General features: G+C 44.3%; 1 protein-coding gene across 5 annotated transcripts in view; it reads left to right on the top strand.

Annotated features, from left to right (window-relative positions):
• LOC109681673 (rho guanine nucleotide exchange factor 3) overlaps positions 1-23,167 on the top strand; it is a 299,591-nt gene that overhangs the window by 136,291 nt on the left and 140,133 nt on the right. For all 5 annotated transcript variants that reach the window (XR_012436325.1, XM_074044006.1, XM_074044008.1 and 2 more), the window contains one exon: positions 17,168-17,230. Coding sequence is in view for 4 of the 5 variants with exons in the window: in XM_074044006.1 (XP_073900107.1) it covers positions 17,168-17,230 (63 nt within the window). In the remaining variant the exon portion in view is untranslated. The remainder of the gene's footprint in view (positions 1-17,167; positions 17,231-23,167) is intronic.

Below are 23,167 nucleotides of genomic sequence, written 5' to 3'. Positions count from 1 at the left end.
ATCCCTTATTATTAAATCTCTCAGGTCTCTTATATTTTCTCAGTGCCCTGGGGTGTTATTATTCCATCAGGGATCTTGATTAAGAGACTTAATATCAGCCACCAGGACATTTTGTCCGGGGGATGTTCACACTCCCAGATAGCCATTGCTGCTCTACGGATCATGGCTCTTTCCTCCTCTGAGAAGAGATTTCTCAAAATAGACATTAACTCAGCCCAGGTATATTATCTGTGGTCCCAGAAATTGATCAACCTGTTCTGAGACCCCAAAGGGATCCTCAAGAAGGGGTCATAGCTCCTTTTCAAAATTTTAGACCTCAGAGCTGGTAAGAGGGGCAGTTACAAACCCAGTATCACCCCCTCCGAGGGGAACCTCCCTGAGAGGAAAGAGGGAGTATGGTTTTTGTTCTGTAGATTGAGGAAAAAGTAGATTCTCAATGTCTGGATGACATTGCTCTAACTCCCTTTGAAGTCCCGGTAGGGAGGGATTTGGGTAGGGAGGGAAGTGGGGTGGAGGTGGAAGGGTTAGGAGGGGGAGGTGAGGAGGCAGAAACCTGAGGTGGTGGCGCAGGGTGGCTCTGGGACCTGAGCTGGAGGACAGCAGGGTTGTAAGGGGGCGGGGAAGGGAGGAGAGTAAATCTCAGTTAGAAGGGGTTTTGGGTTTTTTTTTTTTTTTTTGTCTTTTTGTCTTTTTTCCCTTTCTTTAAGTGGAAACAGGACCACAGGACTCTGTCTCCAACAGAGGGCATATTCCATCTCCTCTTGAGTGACTGGGCTCTTGTCCTTTACATGCTCAATTAATAGTTGACAGACCCAGTCCTTGTCAGACCCAAATTTTGGCCAAAAAAACCAAAGGCTTTAAGATCGGTTCTTGGGTCCAGATCAAACAACAGTATTTAACCATTCTTTGTTTCTTTTTTCCTATAGTGTGTGTGTGGGGCTATCATCCCAATAGTTTAACATGCTCCCTAGGGGACTCTCAGAGGGTATTTTATCCTGGGCCTTTGTTTTCTGGACCCCATCTTTGCTGCCTTTATTTCCCATTTCTTTCTGGTCGACTGTGCTCTGTCTATCAGGAGCTCAACCCCCCCTTTGCCTTGGAGGTTTCTTGCACTCTGATTCTCTTCCACTTTGTCTGTCTCCATTTGGATCCCTTGTGGGAGCTTGAGGCATCTCTTGGTAGCCAGCAGGTCAGTATAAACTGCTGACCTTGATTAGATTCAAGAATCTAATTCCGCCTTAAACAGTATGAGGTTGCCTCAGAACTGTGGATCAGGACTCCACTTTCCCTCCGTGTCACCCGACACGTCTCATTCACACATCACACAGCCTCCAGTATCCTGACCGTCAAGACATTACTTGGTCTCCCCCATGATGTTTCTTGTCTTGGTTTGTGCACAAAACTTATGTGGTCCCCGTGGTCCTTGACTTCAGGGCTCTTTTATCTGTGTTGTCAAGAAATTCTGGAATCCGAGTTCATTTGCAGATCCAGAAAGTTGTTACCTTGGCCCAACCTCGGGACCACCTCAGTCAGGCAGCAGGATGCATCTCCCCAGGGAAGGGCCGGGACCCCCTTCCTGAATGGAATGTAAAATCTCAGAGGAGTCCCCAAATTGTTGGAATTAAGACACACAAGAGACAGAGAAAATCTTGACAAGGCAATTTTCTCTTGATCAAGAGGGTGCAAGCATGTGCTCACTCCAGCTGAGCAAACATACAAGCACAGAATGGCTGATGGTGGCTCCTCCTTATATCCATGACTCAGTCGTACCTGCTCCTCACCTGGGATTTGTCCAGGTCAGAGGTTCACAGTTGTTCCTGATTGGCTAAAAGGCTTGCGGGATGGGTTAGGCATGCAGTTTGGTGGGCAACGGAGTTGTACAGGAATCCAGAAGAAGCAAGGACCCTTTAAACATTCAAGTCACCTAACATGATGACCTGAGGAATTTTTAAGTACTCTAAGAGGGTAACAAATACTTTGATAGAAAAGATCATTTTTCTTACAATATACACAGACTTTTGCTGTATATACCTTCTCATTAATCACAGATTTCATATTTTTGAATTTGCCTACTCTCTAAAAAGTTATTTGTAACCCCAGGATCAGAACTCAGAGCTTCTGTGAGCCTTTGCTAACGTAAGCATATGTGGTAGACAGGTATGAGTTCTGCCTTGGGCTGCCAGGAGTTCAGTGGTGATGACTCATAGTCAGCAAAGAGGTCGCCCCAAGCAGAAACACGCGTAACACAAGGTTATGTATTGATTGGTTGATGAGAATGTTGCTACCAGAGACTTGAAGGCACTTAAGCCTTATATTTCTCAGAGGGGGAATGGTTTTATATTCACTAACCCAGTATCTACCGTAACTTTGTAGAACAGAACTATCTCAAATAAGGAGAATTGACCACAAGCAAATATGTGTCTTTTCCTCTCCCTTGCTCACGCTCCTTTTTTTTTTTTTTGCCCCCTCTTTCTTTCTCCTCCCAATTCCTTGCTTTTTTGGTTCACTTTCATTGGTGATGGGTTTTGCTGGCACAGCCTTCAGCCCTCCAGGACACACAAAGAAGGGGTCTTTATTCCACCATCCATTCACTCAGTACACATCTGTGGCTCACTTTCTTTTTTTGCTGTGTCCTGGGCTATGCACAAACCAGAACACAGACCTTATGCATTCAAAATATCACTTAGAGATGGGGTTATTGTCATGTGTGATTTTGAGGCAAACTGAGAACTTCAGACTCACTTCTAGAAAGTGTTTCCCAGTCTCTGCCACTCTCATCACCACTCTCCATCCAGCCATCTTCTTGGTCACATGTTGTCATAAAATGTAAGAAGGAAACTTTAGAGGTCATCTGGCTCAATTCCCCGAGCTTACAAATAATGACACTGAGATCCACAGAGGAAAGTGAAATGCCCAGGGTCACACAGATAGCGCAAGGGCCTTGAAAAGTAGATGATACCCAGGTAATAATTGTTATTAAATTTTACAATTTATGGATCAGGCAAGAAAAAGATATCATCAGTTATGATAAAAACTTTAGAAAACAGATTTCTGAAAATTGTGTACCCTGTAGTAAAGCTAGAGCAAATACCAAGCATTGCTTGGTCCTGACAAACTGTAACATAAATTTGTGAGCCAGGCCTGTGACAACAGAAGAGGGGGGGACCTCCTACAATGCCAACCAGGAAACAGATCAAGCAGGCCTGGCTTCCCTCCACTCTCTCCCCTCCCTAAGGGGGGAAGGAAGGAGGCTGTGGGGAGATAACAGGCCCATCCTCAAACAAAGCATGGCTGACCCTCAGGGTCCCCCAAGCACTCCCATTTCCTGTGGCTAAAGTTAGGCCTATTAGATAGAATTTCAGTTTTCATCCATGACTGGGCAGACAGAGGGTTCCAGTCCACTCCCTAGAGCACAGGAAGAGGAGAAAGCCCTGTTCAGCCATCCTGGGGAAAGAGCCAGAGAGTCGCTTTTTCTGTACTTGTCATAAGCAACAAAATACATGGGACAGTGAGCCAGTTATTTTGTGTGACAATTAATTATGGGAGGGAACTTTCTTGGGCTTCTCTTATTTGTGAATAACCTTCACTGTGGCCCTTAATATTGAAAAAGACATATTAATTTACAACAAAGGCTTTTCCCTGATGTTTTTCTTTAATGGAAGTTTGTATTTCTGTGATAAACAAAGTCCAGTATGCTTGCCATAAATGAAAGATAGCTATCAAAATAAATTAATATGCATAAAACAGTATAATTAAATTCTAGCTAGATGCTATGGCCTGAGCCTCTTTGTGTCCAGAAGAGAGATTGAGGTTGGGAAATAAATATTAGAGGGGTGTTAAAGATGAGAGAACCCTGATTTGAACTTTTCTCCTTGATGGATTCAGAATGGATGGTGAATGGAAATCATAACTCTCTGACTATGTGATGTGTTTCTACATGAAAGCCATCATAGCAGACGCTCGGTGCCCTGGTCTGCTGTCCACATCTGTGACTTCCTTTGCCCTTCTACCTGAAGAAGTTTCTATGTAAAGCAGCAGGTGTCCACAGAGTCCGCTCCATAGATGAAGGGAGGAGGTAGCGGATGGAGCACTTCCCCACCTCCTTACTCTCGCAGAGGGTCCCCAGTAGCATGGCTGTAAGCTGATGGCCCCACATCCTTCACTGACGTCCCTCCTTTCTCCCCTCTCACCTCCTCATTCCCACCAGCTCTTCCGAGGACCCCTCCCAAGTAAACATCTTACACCTCAGTCTTTACCCCAGGATCTGCTTTAGGTAAGCATATTGAAGAAAGAAGACATCCCTAAAATGTTTTGTAGATAGACATATATCTAGCTAGGCATGGAAGCCTCAGAATGAGATCATTGTTATCCACATATATGTTCATATTTTTTCCTGCTTCTGTCTACTAAGAAGGTTCAGGATCAGTGACATCCCAGAAGCAAATAACACACCTAGTGCCTGGATCTTGGTCCCTAAATACCACACACCGAAAGAATAATCCAGAGTTCATTGGAGAACGGCTGATTCCAGGGCTGTTGCAGAAAAAATACAAGAGCAGCCTGAAGTATCTTTTTATATTAAAGTGCTCGAAGAATGATGAGAATATGAACAAGCTTTGCGCAGATACTAGCGTGCAGGGCTTTCCCTAGCCAAGTCTGGGGCAATGTGAGCATCTAAATGAATAATGGTAGTAATGGGTTATACCCCACTGAATAAAATAGGAATACTGTGAACCTACATTTCTATAAATATGATGGTGGTCCTCCTTCATCCATGAGGAATACCATCTAAGACCCCAGGGGATGTCTGAAACCATGGATAGCACCAAGTTCTATACGTAGTATATTTTTCCTATACATAATCTACTAAGTGACTAACAAGAGAGTAGTATATACAGCATGGATACAATGGACAAAGGAATGATTCACTTCCCAGGTAGGATAGTCAGTATAGGATGGCATGAGATTTCATCACACTATTCAGAAAGGTATGACATTTAAAACATGAATTGCTTGTTTCTGGAATTTTCCATTAAATACTTAGAAAATGTGGTTGACCATAGGTACCTGAAATTGTAGAAAGCAAAACCGCAGATGGAGACGGGGTACTCCTCTAAGTGGATAAATAAATAAATACTAGAGAAGGGAAAATTCTGCCATACAATAACTCACTAACATAGAAGGGATGATAGAGACCCAGCACTGCTTCCCCCACCCCCAAAAAAGTCTTTAAAGGATACTGAAGATACACGACAATAAATACAATGCTGAAATGAACCAAGCCTTGTATGCACATGTGAATAATAAAAGAAAAAGGAAAAAAAAATACAGTGCTGAATCCTGAATTGGATTCTGGGAAAACAACAGCTAAACACACATTATTGGGGTAGTCAGCATATTGTAAAAATAAGTGGTGGGTGAGTTGATCTATTTTGTCAATGTTAAATTTCCTGCTTTTGATAGTAATTATTCTGTGTAAGAGGATGTTCTGTTCTTAGGAAATACTAAAGTCTTGCAGAGTGGAGGGTGATTAAGGGACAATATGTTTACAAATCATTCTCAGATAGGAAAATTAATTTATATTTATATGTCAGAAAGGGAGAGATGAGTCGAAGATGTGATAGAGGGCCTGCCTAGCAAGTACAAGGACCTGAGTTCAAATCCCAGTATCACCAAGTGAGAGGGAGAGAAAGAGGGGGGTTGGGGGAGAGAAATAGGGCAAAATGATGTGAGTGATCAGTGTATCTGAGTATTTAGCAGTAGCTTGTTCTAGATTTGCCAACTTTTCTATAAATTTGAAATTATATTAACATAAAGTAGCAAAAAGTAAAACAAATAAATTCACAAATAACCAGCATACCCTGCCTTCCCCACAGAAGGCCAGTGTCCCCTCATTCCCCTCAGGACATCCGGGGTCCTCTCCCAGCCTGGCTCCTAGGGCAGCAGGTCCTTCATGCTCACAGCTCCATGGGAGCTGCTGACCCCCGGTGCCCTGGGCCTGTCACACTCCTCTAAGTCACTTCTGCACAGTGAGGTTGGGTCTTAGCAGGGCCACAGTTCCTTAGGCCAGAGAAGAAGATAATGTCAGGATTATTTAATCAAAAAGAGCTCTCTTCCAAACAAAACTGGCAACTTTCACAAGAGACTGGCCGTTTAATCCTCAAACCTCAAAGATGTCCCTGTCACTCATGACAAAAGAAAGAGCTGTAAGGAGAGTGACTATAGTAATTAACCTCTTCGTGCAAAGCAGTAGGTCAGCATTGCCTCAGGACCAGCCCTGGGATGTGCCTGTGACCAAGGCCCTGCTGGAGCCATTCAGCACAGGGGCCACATCTTCAGAGCAGTTGTGACTCACTGGACAAAGATGCTCTTGGCAACAGTCTATGAAGAAGCTACCAGAACAACAGCTCAAAAGCCAGCAACCATTTCTGATGTAGTGTCTGGACAGATGTCAACTGTGATTACCGGGACATTTCCCTCCTGTAGCTGTCATTGAAAGTGGAGGAAGGGCTCGTGATAACCTCACAGAGGGCCCCAAACACCAGGGACAGGCAGGTATTCAGGACATCCCTCCTCCAGTGGCCTCGTCATGTCCCATCAAGTTTTTGAGTAAAGAGCGAATGTCGCAGTGAGCTGCAGTGGGCTGCAGGAAAGGGCTGGAGAACCTGGGGTGCATGTTCTCATCCTGAATCTTTGCTTTAAAGTCTGTCACCCTCGCTTTCATCATGAGGTCTGAAACCAACACCCGGATTTTGCAGAATCAAAGCATATTTATCCAGTGTTTAACCTGTTCACCAGGAATCAAACCAGTGTTTTACCAAGACTGAAATCCTTCATGTCTTGAACTCCCCTGGACATTTCTGAGGCTTAATGCAATATATAGAGCAAATGTTTGTTGACTGACATGGGAACAAATGAACTCACTTGCCCACAAAATGACAAATAGAAAGTCATAGAATTTCTTTTTAGGAAGACTGATGCCAAGAACTACTGTCTAGAGGACACCATTTTTTTATTAGGGGCTCGAAGTGTTCCTGAATTTTGATGATAGAATGCTGAGGAAAAACATGCTGAGCATGGTGGTTCACATCTATAATCCCAGCTACTCAGGAGATGGAGGTAAGAGAATTGAGGTTAGAAACCAGTGTGTTAGAGGAGCAAAAGCACAAGACCTTATCTGAAAAACTAAACACAAAACGACTGAGGGGTGTGACTTGAGTAATAGCGTGCTTGCATAGGAAGTGCTAAACCCTGAGTTCAAACCTCAGTACCTCCAAAAAAGAAAAGAAATCTAGGAAACCCAGGGGACCCTGATAAATGGATCTGACTCCATGGTTCATTCATTTGACAGCTATTTTATTGTGCACCTACTACATGCCAGACACTGCAAGCACCTGCAGATGCACTGGTTGGTTAAGTGCTCTCAGGAAGGAGGTAGCCAGATACACTTAGGTGACACCAGTGTTCAGCAAAGACAGAACCACACCTCAGAGTTGTCCCACCAAGCTCTAAGGGGCCAGGGCATTTATCTACCAGTTCCAGACCATCACAGGTTGAAGGCAGCTGCCAGTGCCATTACCTCCCCAGCATTTCTGGCCTTTTGAGAGCTAGAGTGTGCAGAGAAGTGGTGATTGTCCCAGGGAGACCAGCTGGCTGGCCGTATCTGCTGTCCCAGTCACTGGATCTGGTAGGAACTTGTGACTTGGTTCAATCCTCACCGGATGGCCTTAGTCAAGCCTCTTTAACTCTAACTCTCAGCTTCCTTCTGTGTGAAAGGATTGGATATAACACATGTTAAGTACCCAGAATGCATAAAGAAACCAAACTTCAAAGCTGAGCATGGTGGCATGCTGCTGTAATCCCAGTACTCAGGAAGCTGAGGCAGGAGGGTTGTGAGTTTGAGGTCAGTCTGGGCCACATAGCAAGACACACACACACACACACATACACACACATACACACACACACACACACACACTTCAGCCACTTAGCTTATGAGTTCTCAGGAAACTCATTTTGGTTTCTACTGTTTAGGATCAAACCCAGGGCCTCACTATGCTAGGCAAATGCTCTACCCCTGAGCTCCACCCCCAGTCCTGAACCCTTTGTTTATTTAAAGTATGACCTGATTTTCAGGGCGGCTTGGCAAGTACAGCCCATTTCTCTAGTGTTCCTTATCTCTCCTTTGTGTGGCAAACTGCCCCAAGGAGCTGAAGTTCCAGACAAGAGAGCTGAAAGAATCCTTGCTTTCCCTGTGGTTAGGGATCTACCTGCTGGCAGCTGGGCACTGCTCATAAATCCACAGCACTGTGGTTGACAAGGGTCATTTCTAGACAGGAGGGGGCAGGGACACAAGCCGCATGGCAGTGCAGAGCTGAGAACTCTCCTTGTCCCTTGGAGGTTCCAGTGTTATTAGGGATGGTAAACACATCTGGATCTGAATTAGTCTGTTGATTGGCTACATAAAGTAATTCTCTAGAAATAAGCAATTGGATTGAGGGTGCAGCTCAGTGGCAGAACACTTGCCTAGCAGGCAAAAGGTCTGAGTTCAATCCCCAGCACTGCAAAAGAGGAAATTAAGCAGTTAGTTGAGTAATCCCTAAATGAATTATGTATTTGTTGACAATGGCTTAAAGCTATTCTATTGGTGAAGAATTTTAATAAATAGGAATTTGTTACAATGTTTAAAAAAAATAAGTGAGCAGGGAATGGTGGCAGCCCCTATCTTCTTAGTACTCTGGAGGCTGAGGCAGAAGGATCAGGAGTTTGAAGCCAGCCTGGGCTACACAGCAAGTGCAGGGGTAGCTCAGTGGTGGAGCACTTGCCTGGTACATGCAAAGCCCTGGGTTTGATTCCCTGCATCAGGAATTAAAGGCAGGGCAGGGGGATAAACGAAAGAAAGCCCAGTGGTCAGTGTTATGAACCAAAGATTGTGATTAATTCAATCCAGAGCACATGACAGCCAGTAGAAAAAACCAGAAAGTAATTGCAGTCATTTGGAAGGCCTGGGAGAAGGGACTCTTGTTAACTGAATTCTGGGCTGCTTGTCACATCTCATTATTCACAATCTTTGTGAATACAGACCCCTTTTGCCACCTCAGATCTGTGCCCCAGTGGGTTTTTCTGGGAACTGTCACGCCAGCCCCCTACCCGGGGAGGAGTTTTCTGTCATTTTCTTTGGCTTTCCTGGCTGTGTAGCTCCTGCCTTCCCTCCCGTCTTCCCTTTGCTAGGATGTGTAATGTCTGTTAGGAATCCATTGCCTTCTGGGTGCTTCCCACGCGTTATAAGCAGTCCTCCTTACCCATAAGGAAACGTAGGCTTACAGTTTAAGTGTCTTAAGTGAGTCCACTCCGAGCATTGAACAAAGCCATGATACCATACAAGATCCAGCTACTGATGTGGCAGACACACTTCTCTGGCCTTGAGTGTTTGGCGGGAAAGGGTGGGGGTGCAGGTGTCTATCAAGTAGCAGAGCGAGCCCCACTGCTGCTGGCTCCCATAGCGGGCTGGCTGGGTCGTCCCCCTCCTCCTCCTCACTTGGTTGAAATTTTTTTCTTTCCTGAGGATGAGGAAGGGTTTTCTTTGGCTAAGGCTATCTTGTCTTTGCTTCCAAACAAGACAAGCCAGGTGTCCTGTGACTAAAGTCTTAATAGGGGCTTTTCCTAGTTTGTCAAAATCAGGATAATGAGTTGACTTTTAGATGTGGTAAGAATTTTCTCAGTACCGGTGCACACTTGCTGTTACTGCTGCTGTTGCTTCTAACACTGACCGTAGTGAACACGTGATCAGGTACTCAGGGCCAGGCACAGCACGAGCCCTTGTGCCCACATTGATCTAGTGAGTGTCCCAGTCACTGTACAGAGGAGGCACCATGTGTATCCCCATTTTATGGATGAGGAAACTGAGGTTCAGAGAAGTGAAGTGCTATGTGTGAGTTCCCCGACGAAGAAATGGCAAAACTAAACTCACCGAATCTGCCATTAGAGTCTACCTAGCATCTTCAAACTACAGTTAACAGCAGCTGAGCACACTACTGCATATTATGTTAGTTAAAATTTATCTATTATTAGCCCAGAGAACACCACGGTTTTTAGGTTGTCTGTCCTGGGGGCATATAGAAGGGTCTAGAATAAAGGACTCAGGTTCCAAAATTCTGGAAGAAGGAAGATGTCTTAAAAATATGGAGAAGCAGCTGGGCATCTAGCAGCTCACACTTGTAACCCTATCTACTTGGGAGACTGAGGATCTCATTTTTAGGCCAGCCCAGGCCAAAAAAAAAAAAGTTCACAAGACCCCATGTCAACGGAAAAAAACTTCCGGGATCACAAATAGGAGGATCGAGGTCCAGGCTGGCCTGGGAAAAAGGCAAGACCCTAGCTCCAAACTAAGCAGAACAAAAGGGCTGGAGGCATGGCTCAAGTGCTAGAGTGCTGAGTTCAAAACCCAGTACTGGAGAAAAAAATATATACATATATATTTGGAGAGAGAACAGCACTGTGTTAAATGGAGTAGGCTCCTCCCTTAGATCTGCTCACCCCTGCAGAAAACCAAAATGTGTTCTGCTCCAATGTGAGCTTTTCAAGTCAAGCCCCAGCTAAGAGCAAGTACAAGAACACAAAATCCTTCGCTAATCTCTGCCCAAAGAAGGTGCAGATGAAAGGCAGGCATCAAAGCCTCCAAAGCCACCAGAGCTGTCTGCCAGCAAGGAGATAAATCAAAACGGTTTGCAATCTGGTTTGAATTTAATAATTATAAATGACTAATCAGGGACCATTTGTGTCAAGCCGGGAGCTGCACTCTCTCTATCAGTGTGTTTCTGCTGCTCTGGTCACCTGGTTATTAAATAGAAAAGCCCTGTGATTAAATAACAGGGTTGTTCTGACACTAAATTCAATCTCAGTCGCTTAAAATGAAGTCAGGCTTACACTTGCCTTCACTCTGTCCTCAGTAGGAAGGACACACTATAAATGTCACTGAAGGTATCCAGGGGTCTCCGTGGACAACCATGTGGGACCTGGGCAGTTTGGGAGAGGCGGAGTGTTTCATAGGTTTCTTACCTGTCACCTGGTAGGATTCCCCCATCTCTCGTGCGTGCCCTGCCAGCCTCTCAATGTCAAATAGCAGCGAAGCAAGTACACCAGTGTAACAGTATTAGTAATAGTAATCACTGCAAGGACCACAGTAGCAAAAATAATTATAATTTTAAATCTTTTGCTGTATGCCCAGCCCCCAATATATAAACATTTTATCTTCTCTAATCTTTTAAATAGCCCTGTTGTGGGACCACTAAAATTATGGAAGTGTTTTATAGACACAGAACTATCACCTGGACCCCTCCTGGCACATTGCACCTTCTCAACAAGTGTTTGTTGAGTGAATGAAAGAAGAAGGAAGTCACTCGTCCAAGGTCACACCAAGTACCAAGTGATGGGTCTGGATTTTGGACTCAGGGCTATCTCATTTCTGCTCTTAATTTTCTTGAGATAAGTATAGGTAGATGCCTCCTGGGCCTTTTAATATTGACTTAAAACCCATATTGTTTAAAATAAATATTTAAATAAATTTTAATGTATTAATTTAGAGGAAACACATATTGTTTTTATTTATTTATTTTTGAGACAGGGTCTCACTGTGTAGCCCAGGTGGGCCTCAAACTCACAATCCTGCCTTGGTCTCCTGAGTGCTGAGATTACAGGAGTGTGCCACCTTACCAAGTGCAAGTCTTCTCTGGTTTTTGTGTTTGTTGTTTTTTTCAGTGCTGGAGATCGAACCCAGGGCTTTGTGCATGCTAGGCAGGTGCTATACCACTGAGCCACATTCCCAGCCCCCATACTGATTCTAAGTAATCTAAAGACAAAATAGTATTGTGTGGCAGAAAGATGGGTAGTTTGGAAGTCTGGACCATCGAACTTGCTAACTAAAGCCTTCCTGATCTCAGCGTCCCACTCTGTAAAGTGAACACTGGTGTTTCTGTAACCTGCACTTGGGAGAAGTTACAGGCCCAGTCCACAGGCTCCCAGCAGGTGACCACTTCCAGCATCTGCTTCCCGAAGTCAGTGTATTAGAGAGCACCAGGTGATTCTCCTCTGAACCTAACACTCAAAGCCTCAGAGGATTCCAAGATCTCCCTAAAGAATGGAAGCCAGCATAAGGTAGATTGAGGCTCAGACCAGGGTTGGCTCCCTGAGACTGGGTCAGCAAAGGACTGGATAAGCGCCCTTCACAGAGAGCGCTTCACAGAGAGTGCTTCTGTCCCTAGGACAGAAGAAGGGCTTTGTTCACAGGTCATTTACTGATGCGATTTCATTATCTGCCTTGTGCTGTCTGAAGGTAGTCAAGTTAACAGGATAGCTCCCCAGAGCAGTCCAGGAAATAAGAATGCATGGTAAAAATGGATCGGTCTGTGGGGTGCAAGGTGAAGGAGAAGACTGAGGCTGCAGGATGATAGGGTTGATGGGAAGTTTCTATTTGAGGTCATCTGTTCCAACCAGTGACACAGACATCGCCTTGTGACCTTCCATCCACTGTTTGCAGAGCTATGCTCTGTTGCCCATTAACAAAGAGTCCTCCTGGAGGCTTTTTTGTTGTTGGAACTGAGGTTTGAACTCAGGACCTCACACTTGCAAAGCAGATGTTCTACCGATTGAGCCACACCTCCAGTCCATTTTGCTCTGGTTAGTTTGAAGATGGAGGTCTTGGGAACTATTTGCCAGGGCTGGCCTCGAACTTCTGTCCTCCTGATTTCAGTCTCTCAAGTAGCTAGGATTACAGGTGTGAGCTGCTGGCACCCAGCAGTTTTGTTTTTTTTTTTTTTATTCATATGTGCATACAATGTTTGGGTCATTTCTCCCCCCTTCCCCCCATCCCCCTCACTACCAGGCAGAAACTATTCTACCCTTATCTCTAATTTTGTTGAAGAGAGAGTATAAGCAATAATAGGAAGGAAGAAGGGTTTTTGCTAGTTGAGATAAGGATAGCTATACAGGGAGTTGACTCACATTGATTTCCTGTGCCTTTGTGTTACCTTTTAGGTTAATTCTTTTTGATCTAACCTTTTCTCTAGTACCTGTTCCCCTTTTCCTATTGGCCTCAGTTGCTTTAAGGTATCTGCTTTAGTTTCTCTGCATTAAGGGCAACAAATGCTATCTAGTTTTTTAGGTGTCTTACCTATCCTCACCCCTCCCTTGTGTGCTCTCGCTTTACCATGTGATCAAAGTCCAATCCCCTTGTTGTGTTTGCCCTTGATCTAATGTCCACATATGAGGGAGAACATACGGTTTTTGGTCTTTTGGGTCAGGCTAACCTCACTCAGAATGATGTTCTCCAATTCCATCCATTTACTAGTGAATGATAACATTTCATTCTTCTTCATGGCTGCATAAAATTCCATTGTGTATAGATACCACATTTTCTTAATCCATTCGTCAGTAGTGGGGCATCTTGGCTGTTTCCAATACTTGGCTATTGTGAATAGTACTGCAATAAACATGGGTGTGCAGGTGTCTCTGGAGTAACCTGTGTCACAGTCTTTTGGGTATATCCCCAAGAGTGGTATTTCTGGCTCAAATGGTAGATCAATGTTTAGCTTTTTAAGTAGCCTCCAAATTTTTTTCCAGAGTGGTTGTACTAGTTTACATTCCCACCAACACTGTAAGAGGGTTCCCTTTTCCCCGCATCCTCGCCAACACCTGTTATTGGTGGTGTTGCTAATGATGGCTATTCCAACAGGGGTGAGGTGGAATCTTAGTGTGGTTTTAATTTGCATTTCCTTTATCGCCCAGCAGTTTTTTGATTGGAGAAGCATGAAAGCGTTTCAGCACCCAAACTTACTTCTAGATAGTCTCTCCATGAACCAGGTAGCCTGCAGGGATAAGGAACCAGATGTACCCAGGCCCGTTGGTCCCACCACTCTCCTCTGTCACTGCTTTTCCTCTTCCCATCCCCCAGGTTGGCAAAGTGTGGACGAAAGAATCCAGGTGCCCACAGCAGTCATTTGTGGTTTGGCTCACCTGGGTCCTTCCATTGTGAAGCGTTACCGGGTGTGGTGACATGTTCCTAAGGCTCAGAGACAGTCCTGCTGTTGCTCAGAGCCAGGGCAGATCGGTTGGTCGGGGATGTGCCTTCCTCCGAGCACATGGGACCTTCCCTCTCCTAGGAGGCGCCAGTGTCCCACTTGGCCCAAAGTCTGAACTGCTATGACTTCCTTCAGCATGTCTATGTATTTTAAGGCAAATCAGTGCCCCGGCTGGTAAGGAAAAGACTCTTATTTGAAAAGCAAGAACTTGAGCTGGAATTGGCAGTTTTTCAATATCCAAGGAAATTTGAGGTTGAAGAATTTCAGCCTTCAGTGACCTTTGCTTTTGAGGTGTCGGTTTAATTTTGGCAGCCAGGTGGCTAGCGGAAGGGAAGGGTGTCACCTCAGAACACTGGCCTCCTTTATTCTTTCTTTCTTTGAGTCACCCATTTGGAAATTATTGACTGACCCACCACTGATCACAGGGTGCTGGGGGAGGCGGTGTAAAGAAGGCTCGTGCTGAAATCAGAGCACAGACTCTACATGGCACCGTTATCAGGCTCAACTGAGGGACTTTGGTTTCCTGGTCAAAAGGGAAGTGGATTGTACATTTACTTCAGTAAGCTTGACAGGAATCACAGAGTGATTCCTTAGCCCCTCAGGGAGCCTGGCAGATGGAGTGTGTAAATGCATGGTTCACACAGTGACCTTCCTGCCTAGGCACTCCCCCAGGTCACCTGCTTATATCTTGTGATGTCCAGAAGAAGTAAAATGGTCATGACCCGAGAGTAGGCAGACAGTAGGTAGTGACAGCTCTTACAACAAGAAAGGACCACAAAACTGATTTAGTCTGGACATCATCCTGGAGTCTCCAAGTCCACGGCTCGAGGAGAAAAGTTATAAAGGTGCTTCCTCCCACTTCCCTCGTGTTCTGCAGGTCCCACACACGTGCTGTCCCAGACTTGGGAGCACCATGGGGAGTCAGGCCACTTGGAGTGAGACCTGAGTTTGAGTCCAGGCTCTGCCACTTGCTAATTAGGAAGCTATGGGCAAGTCCCTCCCCCTGTCTGAGCCTCTGTCTCCAACTCTGCAGAGTGGAGATGATGCCGATCCCTCCCTGCTTCGTGATGTGGTTGTAAGGATCCAGTGAGGTCCCCAGATCAGGATTTGGCTCTGAGAGACGCGTGGGGATGTTGACTGGGGTGAAGCTACCATGGTTATTATTGTCATTGGTCATTTTGTTGAAGTTCAGAGTGAGTGCAGTGGCCTGCTACAGCTCTTCTTCCTGAGGTCTTACTCGTCCATGTCTCTGTGGCTTATTTCCACCTGGCGACTTTTTCCATGAGCCAGTGACACAAACCAGCTCGCCAATATTTGTTCAATTCCGGTGCCAGTGTGTGGTTCTGGCCCTGCCTATCCCTCATCATCAGAGTTGACTGAGCCACCTACCTGGTGGAATGGGTGCTCGTTTGGTCCTTTCTGCTCTCACCATCTGAGTCCCCCAGGAGTTGGGTGATTGGTGAAGAGGACAAGCTTCTCAAAGGGAGCGGGGCCAAGGGCATCAACAAAAGAATCAAGCAATCCTATTTTAGGAGAAGGCAGCCATGTACCAGGCTCTGGAATATGATCCTGTCTTTACAGTCTAGATCTCATGAAAAGGTCAATTAAAAAGCAGGAAACAATCAATCAAATAAAATTATCTTTCTCTGTCAATTATTTTATCTGTTTGCCTCAGCACCTTATCTGATTCATTCATAGCAGAGATCACAGTCTGAATTTTTTTTTTTTTTTTTTTTGGGATACAGGGGATTAAACTCTAGGCAAATGCTCTACCGCTCGAGCCATACCCCCATCTTTTAGCTTCTAGTTTGTTCTTTATAAAAGGTCTTGATCTAACTTTGCCTGGGCTGATCTTGAACTGTCATCCTCCTACCTCCGCCTCCTGAGTGCTTGGATTGCAGGCGTGCACAACCATGCTCACTTGAGCCGTACCTACAGCCCTTTTTTCCTCTGGTTATTTTAGAAACAGGACCTCTCTTTTTGCCTGGACTAGCCTGGGCTGGGATCCTCCCATTTTACCCTTCCTTCCATATCTGGATGCACACCACCACACTCAGCTTTTTCTATTAAGAGAGGGTCTTGTGAACTTTTTGCCCTGGCTGGCCTGGAACTATAATCCTTGAGATCTCAGCCCTCCAAGTAGCTAGGATTATAGGAGTAAGCCACCAGCACACTGCTCTTTGATAAATTTTCTTATGGTTTATAAATGGATTTATTTCTTATAAATATGGAAAATATTTTCTCTTTCTAACTTAGCAAGCTGCCCTGCTCATAAATTTATAAATTCATTTCAAATATTGTTTAGAGGGGTGGGAGTGGTGATGCATGCCTGCAATCCTAGCTACTCAGGAAGCGGAGATCAGGAGGATTGTAGTTCGGGTCCAAACCAGGCAAAAAGTTAATAAGACACACATTCCCCCCCCATCTTAGCCTACAAGCCCAGCCAGGTGATACATAGTAATCTCAGCTAGATGGGAGTAGAAATAGGAGGATCACAGTCTGAAACCTGCTCCAGGCAAAAAATGCCTGGAGCATGAGGCTCTGAGTTCAAACCACAATTCTGCAAACACTTTAGTTCAGTGATGACTTTTTTGCATCTTGTTTTTTATGGCTATGAAATGGGAAGACTAGGGAAATGTGTAAGGTTCTTTCCAACATTGTGGTTCTGTGGTTGCATCAGGACCCTGGACGAGGTTTAGAGCCACTGTTAAGCTACCCAACTACAAAGCAGCTCTGAGAACAGAGTTTCTCCAAGTGAATTCAATTTCCTTTCTAGGTTAGTCTGTCCATTCAAGCCAGTTAGAATCTGACCCTGGTGTCTAAATTTCTAAATGTTATGTGGAAGCATTTAAAAAAAAAAAAAAGGAAATACAAAAAGAGAGTATAGCAGCACGAACAAGAAGAGTGACACAAACTGATCATCCCAACTCTTCCTAGCCTCCCTTTATTCTTTCAACTGTTGGTTTACATCCCTTGATTAAACGTGGACATGATAAGGATTGCTTGTGCTATTTGATTGCTTCTTTTCCTTCCTTCATCAAAGCCACAATCCCTGTTTACATTTGAACTTTGTCTTCTTGTTCATTTTGCAGCGGAAACGGAAGCAGAGTGCTCAGGATGAAGATGCAGTCAGCCTTTGCAGTCTCGACATAAATGTAAGTTCGGTCTTTGCCTACCTTGCCCAGGACAAGCCTGTTGCTCCTTTCTGAATATTGTTTGTGCATATGCTGTTTCTTTTTTTTCTTTTTTCTTTTTTCTTTTATTATTCATATGTGCATACAAGGCTTGGTTCATTTCTCCCCCCTGCCCCCACCCCCTCCCTTACCACCCACTCCGCCCCCTCCCTCTCCCCCCCCTCAATACCCAGCAGAAACTATTTTGCCCTTATTTCTAATTTTGTTGTAGAGAGAGTATAAGCAATAATAGGAAGGAACAAGGGTTTTTGCTGGTTGAGATAAGGATAGCTATACAGGGCATTGACTCACATTGATTTCCTGTGCGTGGGTGTTACCTTCTAGGTTAATTCTTTTTGATCTAACCTTTTCTCTAGTACCTGTTCCCCTTTTCCTATTGGCCTCAGTTGCTTTAAGGTATCTGCTTTAGTTTCTCTGCGTTAAGGACAACAAATGCTAGCTAGTTTTTTAGGTGTCTTACCTATCCTCACCCCTCCCTTGTGTGCTCTCGCTTTTATCATGTGCTCATAGTCCAATCCCCTTGTTGTGTTTGCCCTTGATCTAATGTCCACATATGAGGGAGAACATACAATTTTTGGTTTTTTGAGCCAGGCTAACCTCACTCAGAATGATGTTCTCCAATTCCATCCATTTACCAGCGAATGATAACATTTCGTTCTTCTTCATGGCTCATATGCTGTTTCTTTGAAATGGACTTCTAGGATCTGTTGTGAGCTGGGTGAAAAATTTAAATATATATATATATATTTTTTTTTTTATTTGCTAAGACAAGTTGTACGACCAACTTTACTTGCAAGCCAAGTTGTTTGTTGCCTGCGTTTTTTCTCTCAAAAAATGAATTCTAAACTTAGTGCCTCTGGGTAGACTCTAGATACATCCTGCTGTGCTGTTTAAGAGGCTGGTTCAAGAAGATGGAGAGTTTGTCCCCTTAGGGGAAGTGACTGGTTGGCCCAACTCAGGCACCCAAATGGACCAAAGGCTGGAAGAAGGCTCCAGCAACATGGTGGAGTGAGTGGCTTTGGAGCAGTAGATCTTAGCTTGACTCAAGATTTTTACACCTTGGTCTAGCAGAGGGGGTCAAGTGGTAGAGTACCTGCCTAGCAAACATGAGTGTGGAGAGCAGATTATGAAAAGCCTATGAAACCTGAATGTCAGCAAGGTGAGATGTGGCTTAATTGCTTTTACCTATAGGCCGAGATAATCACAGCCCTGGCCATGAACCAGAAAAAAGCAGAACAGCTATATCTCCTAATCTGCTCCGCCATTTGTAAAAGGTTGGCTGAAGGAGGGCTGGGGGCTTTTTGCTTTTTGCCTTTGGCTTTTGTTTTGGAGGGGGGAATTGGACTTTGCCTTTCGGCTTTTCGGTGTGGGAAACATTTGGAAGGGAAAAGAATTACTAAAGGGAAAAGAATTGCTAAAGGGAAATTGCTGAAGGGAAAAGTATGGCTAAAGAGGGGTTGATAGAAAGTCTGCACCCATGGAGAACTATAACATAGTCCTTAGAAAAGAAAGCCAAAGAAAGAACTTTAATATAGGCTTTAGAAGCTAAAGAAAAGCCAAAGAGAACATGGGAGAGTGCAGGATAGAGGACCAAGACTTTGCAAGTATGAACACCGAGGCTTTAAGAAAGCTAAAGAGAGAATGCTAAAGGTTAGCCTGGCCCAAAAGACCAAAAATCGTATGTTCTCCCTCATATGCAGACATTAGATCAAGGGTAAACACAACAAGGGGATTGGACTTTGATCACATGATAAAGCGAGAGCACACAAGGGAGGTATGAAGATAGGTAGGACACCCAAAAAGCAGATAGCATTTGTTGCCCTCAATGCAGAGAAACTAAAGCAGATACTTTAAAGCAACTGAGGCCAATAGGAGAAGGGGACCAGAAACTAGAGAAAAGGTTAGTTCACGAAGAATTAACTTAGAAGGTAACACACATGTACAGGAAAGCAATGCGAGTCAACTCCCTGTATAGCTTATCTCAACTAGCAAAAACCCTTGGTCCTTCCTGTTACTGCTTATATTCTCTCTTCAACAAAATTAGAGATAAGGGCAGAATAGTTTCTGCCAGGTAGCAAGGGGTAAGGGGGGGGAAGGGGGAGGAGGGGGGAGAAATGACCCAAACATTGTATGCACATATGAATAAAAGAAAAAAATAAAGAAAAGCTGTAAGCCTGGAGGCAAAAGCGATAAAGCTAAAGATAAGCTGAGAGAAAACATGGGGCAGTGTGAGTCTGAGGAAAGAAGTTTCAAGCAAGGTTTTAAAGAAAACTTTAGAAGCAGGGTTTTAAAGAACTGCAAGGAGTAAGGCCTTAAAGAATCAAGCTAGAGAAAAGAAGCAATGAGGGTTGGGCATCTCCACCTGAGCGTCCAACACACCTGACCCCACTTTCTGTCTGTCTATCCTATGTCTTTTCTGAATCTCCAGTCACTCCCAGTTAAGCTCAGTTAGGTTCAGTAATAACCAAGAGCAAGAGAGAAAGCTCACTCCAACAAGGGAGGGAATGAGAAAACAACGTCCCTTCCACATGAGGCCCAGAGTTCAAACCCTAGTACTTCCAAAAGAAAAAAAAAAAAAAAAAGATTTTACACCTACCATTCATGTGGTATGTTTCCTCATCTGGAAAAGATGGATGAAAACACTTCACCTAGCAAAAATTTTGTGAGTCAAATAAAACAATAAAAGTGGGAATAGCACACACATTATCTGGTATATACTAGGCACCCATCAAACACCCCATTAGCTTTGGGGTGTTTTTCATTAAAAGCAAAAGTTGGCCTAAGAAACTCAAGTGACTTGGTAATCACATGTTGGTGATGATAAAGGGGAAAAGTGTCTTTGGAGTTTTTAGGCCAGGTCCTCACTCCCTGCATCTCAGCAGCTCTGTGCATGGCCTCCTGTCTCCCTGGTTATTCAGGGCTGGAGTGGAAATTCAAGCTCTTCCCAGGTTCCTCCTGTCCCTGTTCATTTTGTACCTTTCCTAGGGGTTTAACTGTCAGGCACTGTGGATCCATCTAATGTTAGGCCTTGGTGTCTCCTCTAACAGAGCCCACAAAAGCTACTGTTGTGATGTGAGGAGCTCGTAAGAGTAAGAACTGAGGCACAAGGCCCTAGGTTCAAACCCTAGTACCACAAAAAAGAAAGAAAGGAAAGAAGGAAGAAAGAGAGGAGGGAGGGCAGGAGGGAAGGAAGGAAGATAAAGAAAAATCCTTAAGGGCCAGGTGTGGTGGCTTACACCTGTAATTCTGTCTACTAGGGAGGTGGAGACTGGAAGAATAATGTGGTTGGAAGTCAGCAAGGCAAAAAGTTAGCAAGACTCCCATCTCCATAAACAAGTCAGATGTGGTATTGCACACCAATAATCCCAGGTGGATTGTGGTCACAGGCTGGTTCAGGCAGAAAGTGCAATGAAACCCCAGCGAAAAACTAACTAAAAGAAAAAGGGCCAGTGGCATGGCTTAAGTGGTAGAGCACACAATGAACAAGTATGAGGCCCTGCTTTCAAACCTCAGTACCCCCCTGTGTCCCCCTGCCCCCCGACAAACCAAAAAAACAAAACAACAGCAACTGCTCTAGCTTTGCCTTACCTAACAGTGTAACTTTGGACAAGTCACTTAACCTCTCCATGCCTCAGTTTCTCCATTTGTTTAAAAATATTGGGAATCAGGTCTTCTAAAATCATTGTGAAAATTTGAAACTCACTGAATGTGAATTACCGGGTTTTCATCTGATGACATCTGTTTACTGGAATAAATAGTATTCTTTGAGCTATTTTTAATTACTGCAGAGTTTTCCATGGTGCAGACGGCCACTATGGGGTGAACCTGGGCTGGCATCTAACTAAAGTATTTGCACATCTTTATCTTAGCACGGGGTGTTCATCCGTTCCTGTCTTCAGACCGTCATTGATGGAGTTGGGCCAGTTTACTAGGTTGCCATGGTAACATGACACCTGATGATGTTCTGGATTTTACTTTTCTCACTGGACATTTTATTATCAACAGGTGAAGCTATGAGACTTCCCTCTTCAGGGCTAAGATTTTTTTCTGTGTGTCTGGATATTTTTAATTTTTTGGAGATTTACTTTTAGAAATTAAAGACTTTCAGGATTCAGAGAGCGCTCAGCCACCATGAATTCCAGTTCCTTCCCTTTGCAAATGAAGAAGTAGAAGACTGGGGGGGGCGGAGTGATTCAGGCAGGACTTTAATCCACTTCCGATCTGAGTTGGTCACACAGCTTCCTCAGCTATGCACTCCAGTGTACTTTTCAGGAAAGCATGTCTCTGGATGCTTTTTCATCCAGCTGGCACTAAGCTCTCTGCCTGAAAGGATCACTTGCAGTTATGGGGTACAATTTGGTTTTTGTCTTGGCTGGCATCAGTGGCCTTGCCTTCTTACCAAGGTCACATAGGTCTCAGCTGCCATGGTGTTTCTCTTAGTCATCTCCTGTGTCATGTCATATCACGGTAATGACACTTTCATAGGAGAGAAATCCACCCCACTACTACCACAGGGCTATGCTTAGGGATTCAGCTGTACCAAACTCATTTCTGATTTACTTGGCATTTTTTTCCAGAACCTGGGCTGGGTTTCTTCCATTTATTGTCACATAGTATTATAATAATCATACAAGTTGGACGACACCTGGAAGCTGTAGTGGGACTACGAAGATACTGTTTTTCATCTTCCATTGATCCTTAGAGATGACAGACGTGTGGCACACACAAGAAGGTATTTTGCTATAAATGCAAGAGTGTCTAAATAAATATGAGTCAAGTAAATTAATTATTCTAATTAAATAAGTGGCCTTTGTGGGTTGTTTACCCAAAGGGAATTTATGCTTTATTCCCTGGTTTTGTTTTGTTACTGTTTTTTTGCTGTGTAGTTCAGGCTGGTCTTGAACACATGACCTTCCTGCCTCAGCCTGCTAAGTGCTGGGGTTATAGGTGCTTGCCACCACAACCAGCCGGACTTTATGCTTTTAAATGGGAACGCTCAGTCAGCATTACTAAAGCCTGACTACTTGAGCCACACTCCGCGAGCCCCATTTTGTTTTGGGTATTTTCATGATAGAGTTTCTTCTAACCTCTATCCTCCTGATCTCTGCTCTCTGAAGTAGTTAGGATTACAGGTGTGAGCCACCAGCACCTGGCTCAAGAGTTGGTACTTTTGTTGTTGATTTGATATACTGCCTTGCTATATTGCCCAGACTGTCTTGAACTCCAAGGCCTAAGCCATCCTCCTATCTCAGGCTCCTGAATAGTGGGGACTACAGGCATGTAGCATTACGCCCTGCTGAAGACTTACTTTGAGTCTGCTTGTATGTGTAGTAGAAAGTATCAGGAAAAAAAACGGGGGAGGTTCCCACGGGTGACTCACGACAGGATGTGAGGGTTTAGGAAAGTCATATGGTAACTTTCAATTTTAATGTAATAAATGGAAAGACAGCCACCAGATGTATGCTTTGAACAAGAAGTTGCTAGATGAGGGGTCAGAGGTCTTTGGGGGGATTATGGTCAAGTTTCCATGGAGTCCTGCTCAGTGCTAGCTAAACAGCAGTCTCTTGCTAAATACTTACTGTTGTATTTCTGTATTTTAAATACCCTACTGCATACCCTCTTCAAAGAAATACACATGTGACATAAAACGTTGGGAAATGTTAACCCAGATGGAATTTTCCTTTGATGGAAAAGTAAGTGCCAACCCTGGCATGGTGATGCATGCCTGTAATCCCAGCATCTGGAGGCTGAGGTAGAGGGATCATGAGTTTGAGGTCAACCTGGGCTACACAGTGAGACAAAAATAAAATAAAATAAAAATAATTCCTGTGTGATCCCAGCCAGGCCCCCATGTTGAGAGTTCCTTTTACAGAGAGGACACTAGAAGAGCCTTAAATC

The sequence above is a fragment of the Castor canadensis genome, chromosome 10 (assembly GCF_047511655.1).
Source record: "Castor canadensis chromosome 10, mCasCan1.hap1v2, whole genome shotgun sequence".
Lineage (NCBI taxonomy): Eukaryota > Metazoa > Chordata > Mammalia > Rodentia > Castoridae > Castor > Castor canadensis.
The sequence above is the reverse complement of the archived record's forward strand: the minus strand, read 5'-3'. Positions and strand labels throughout refer to the sequence as shown.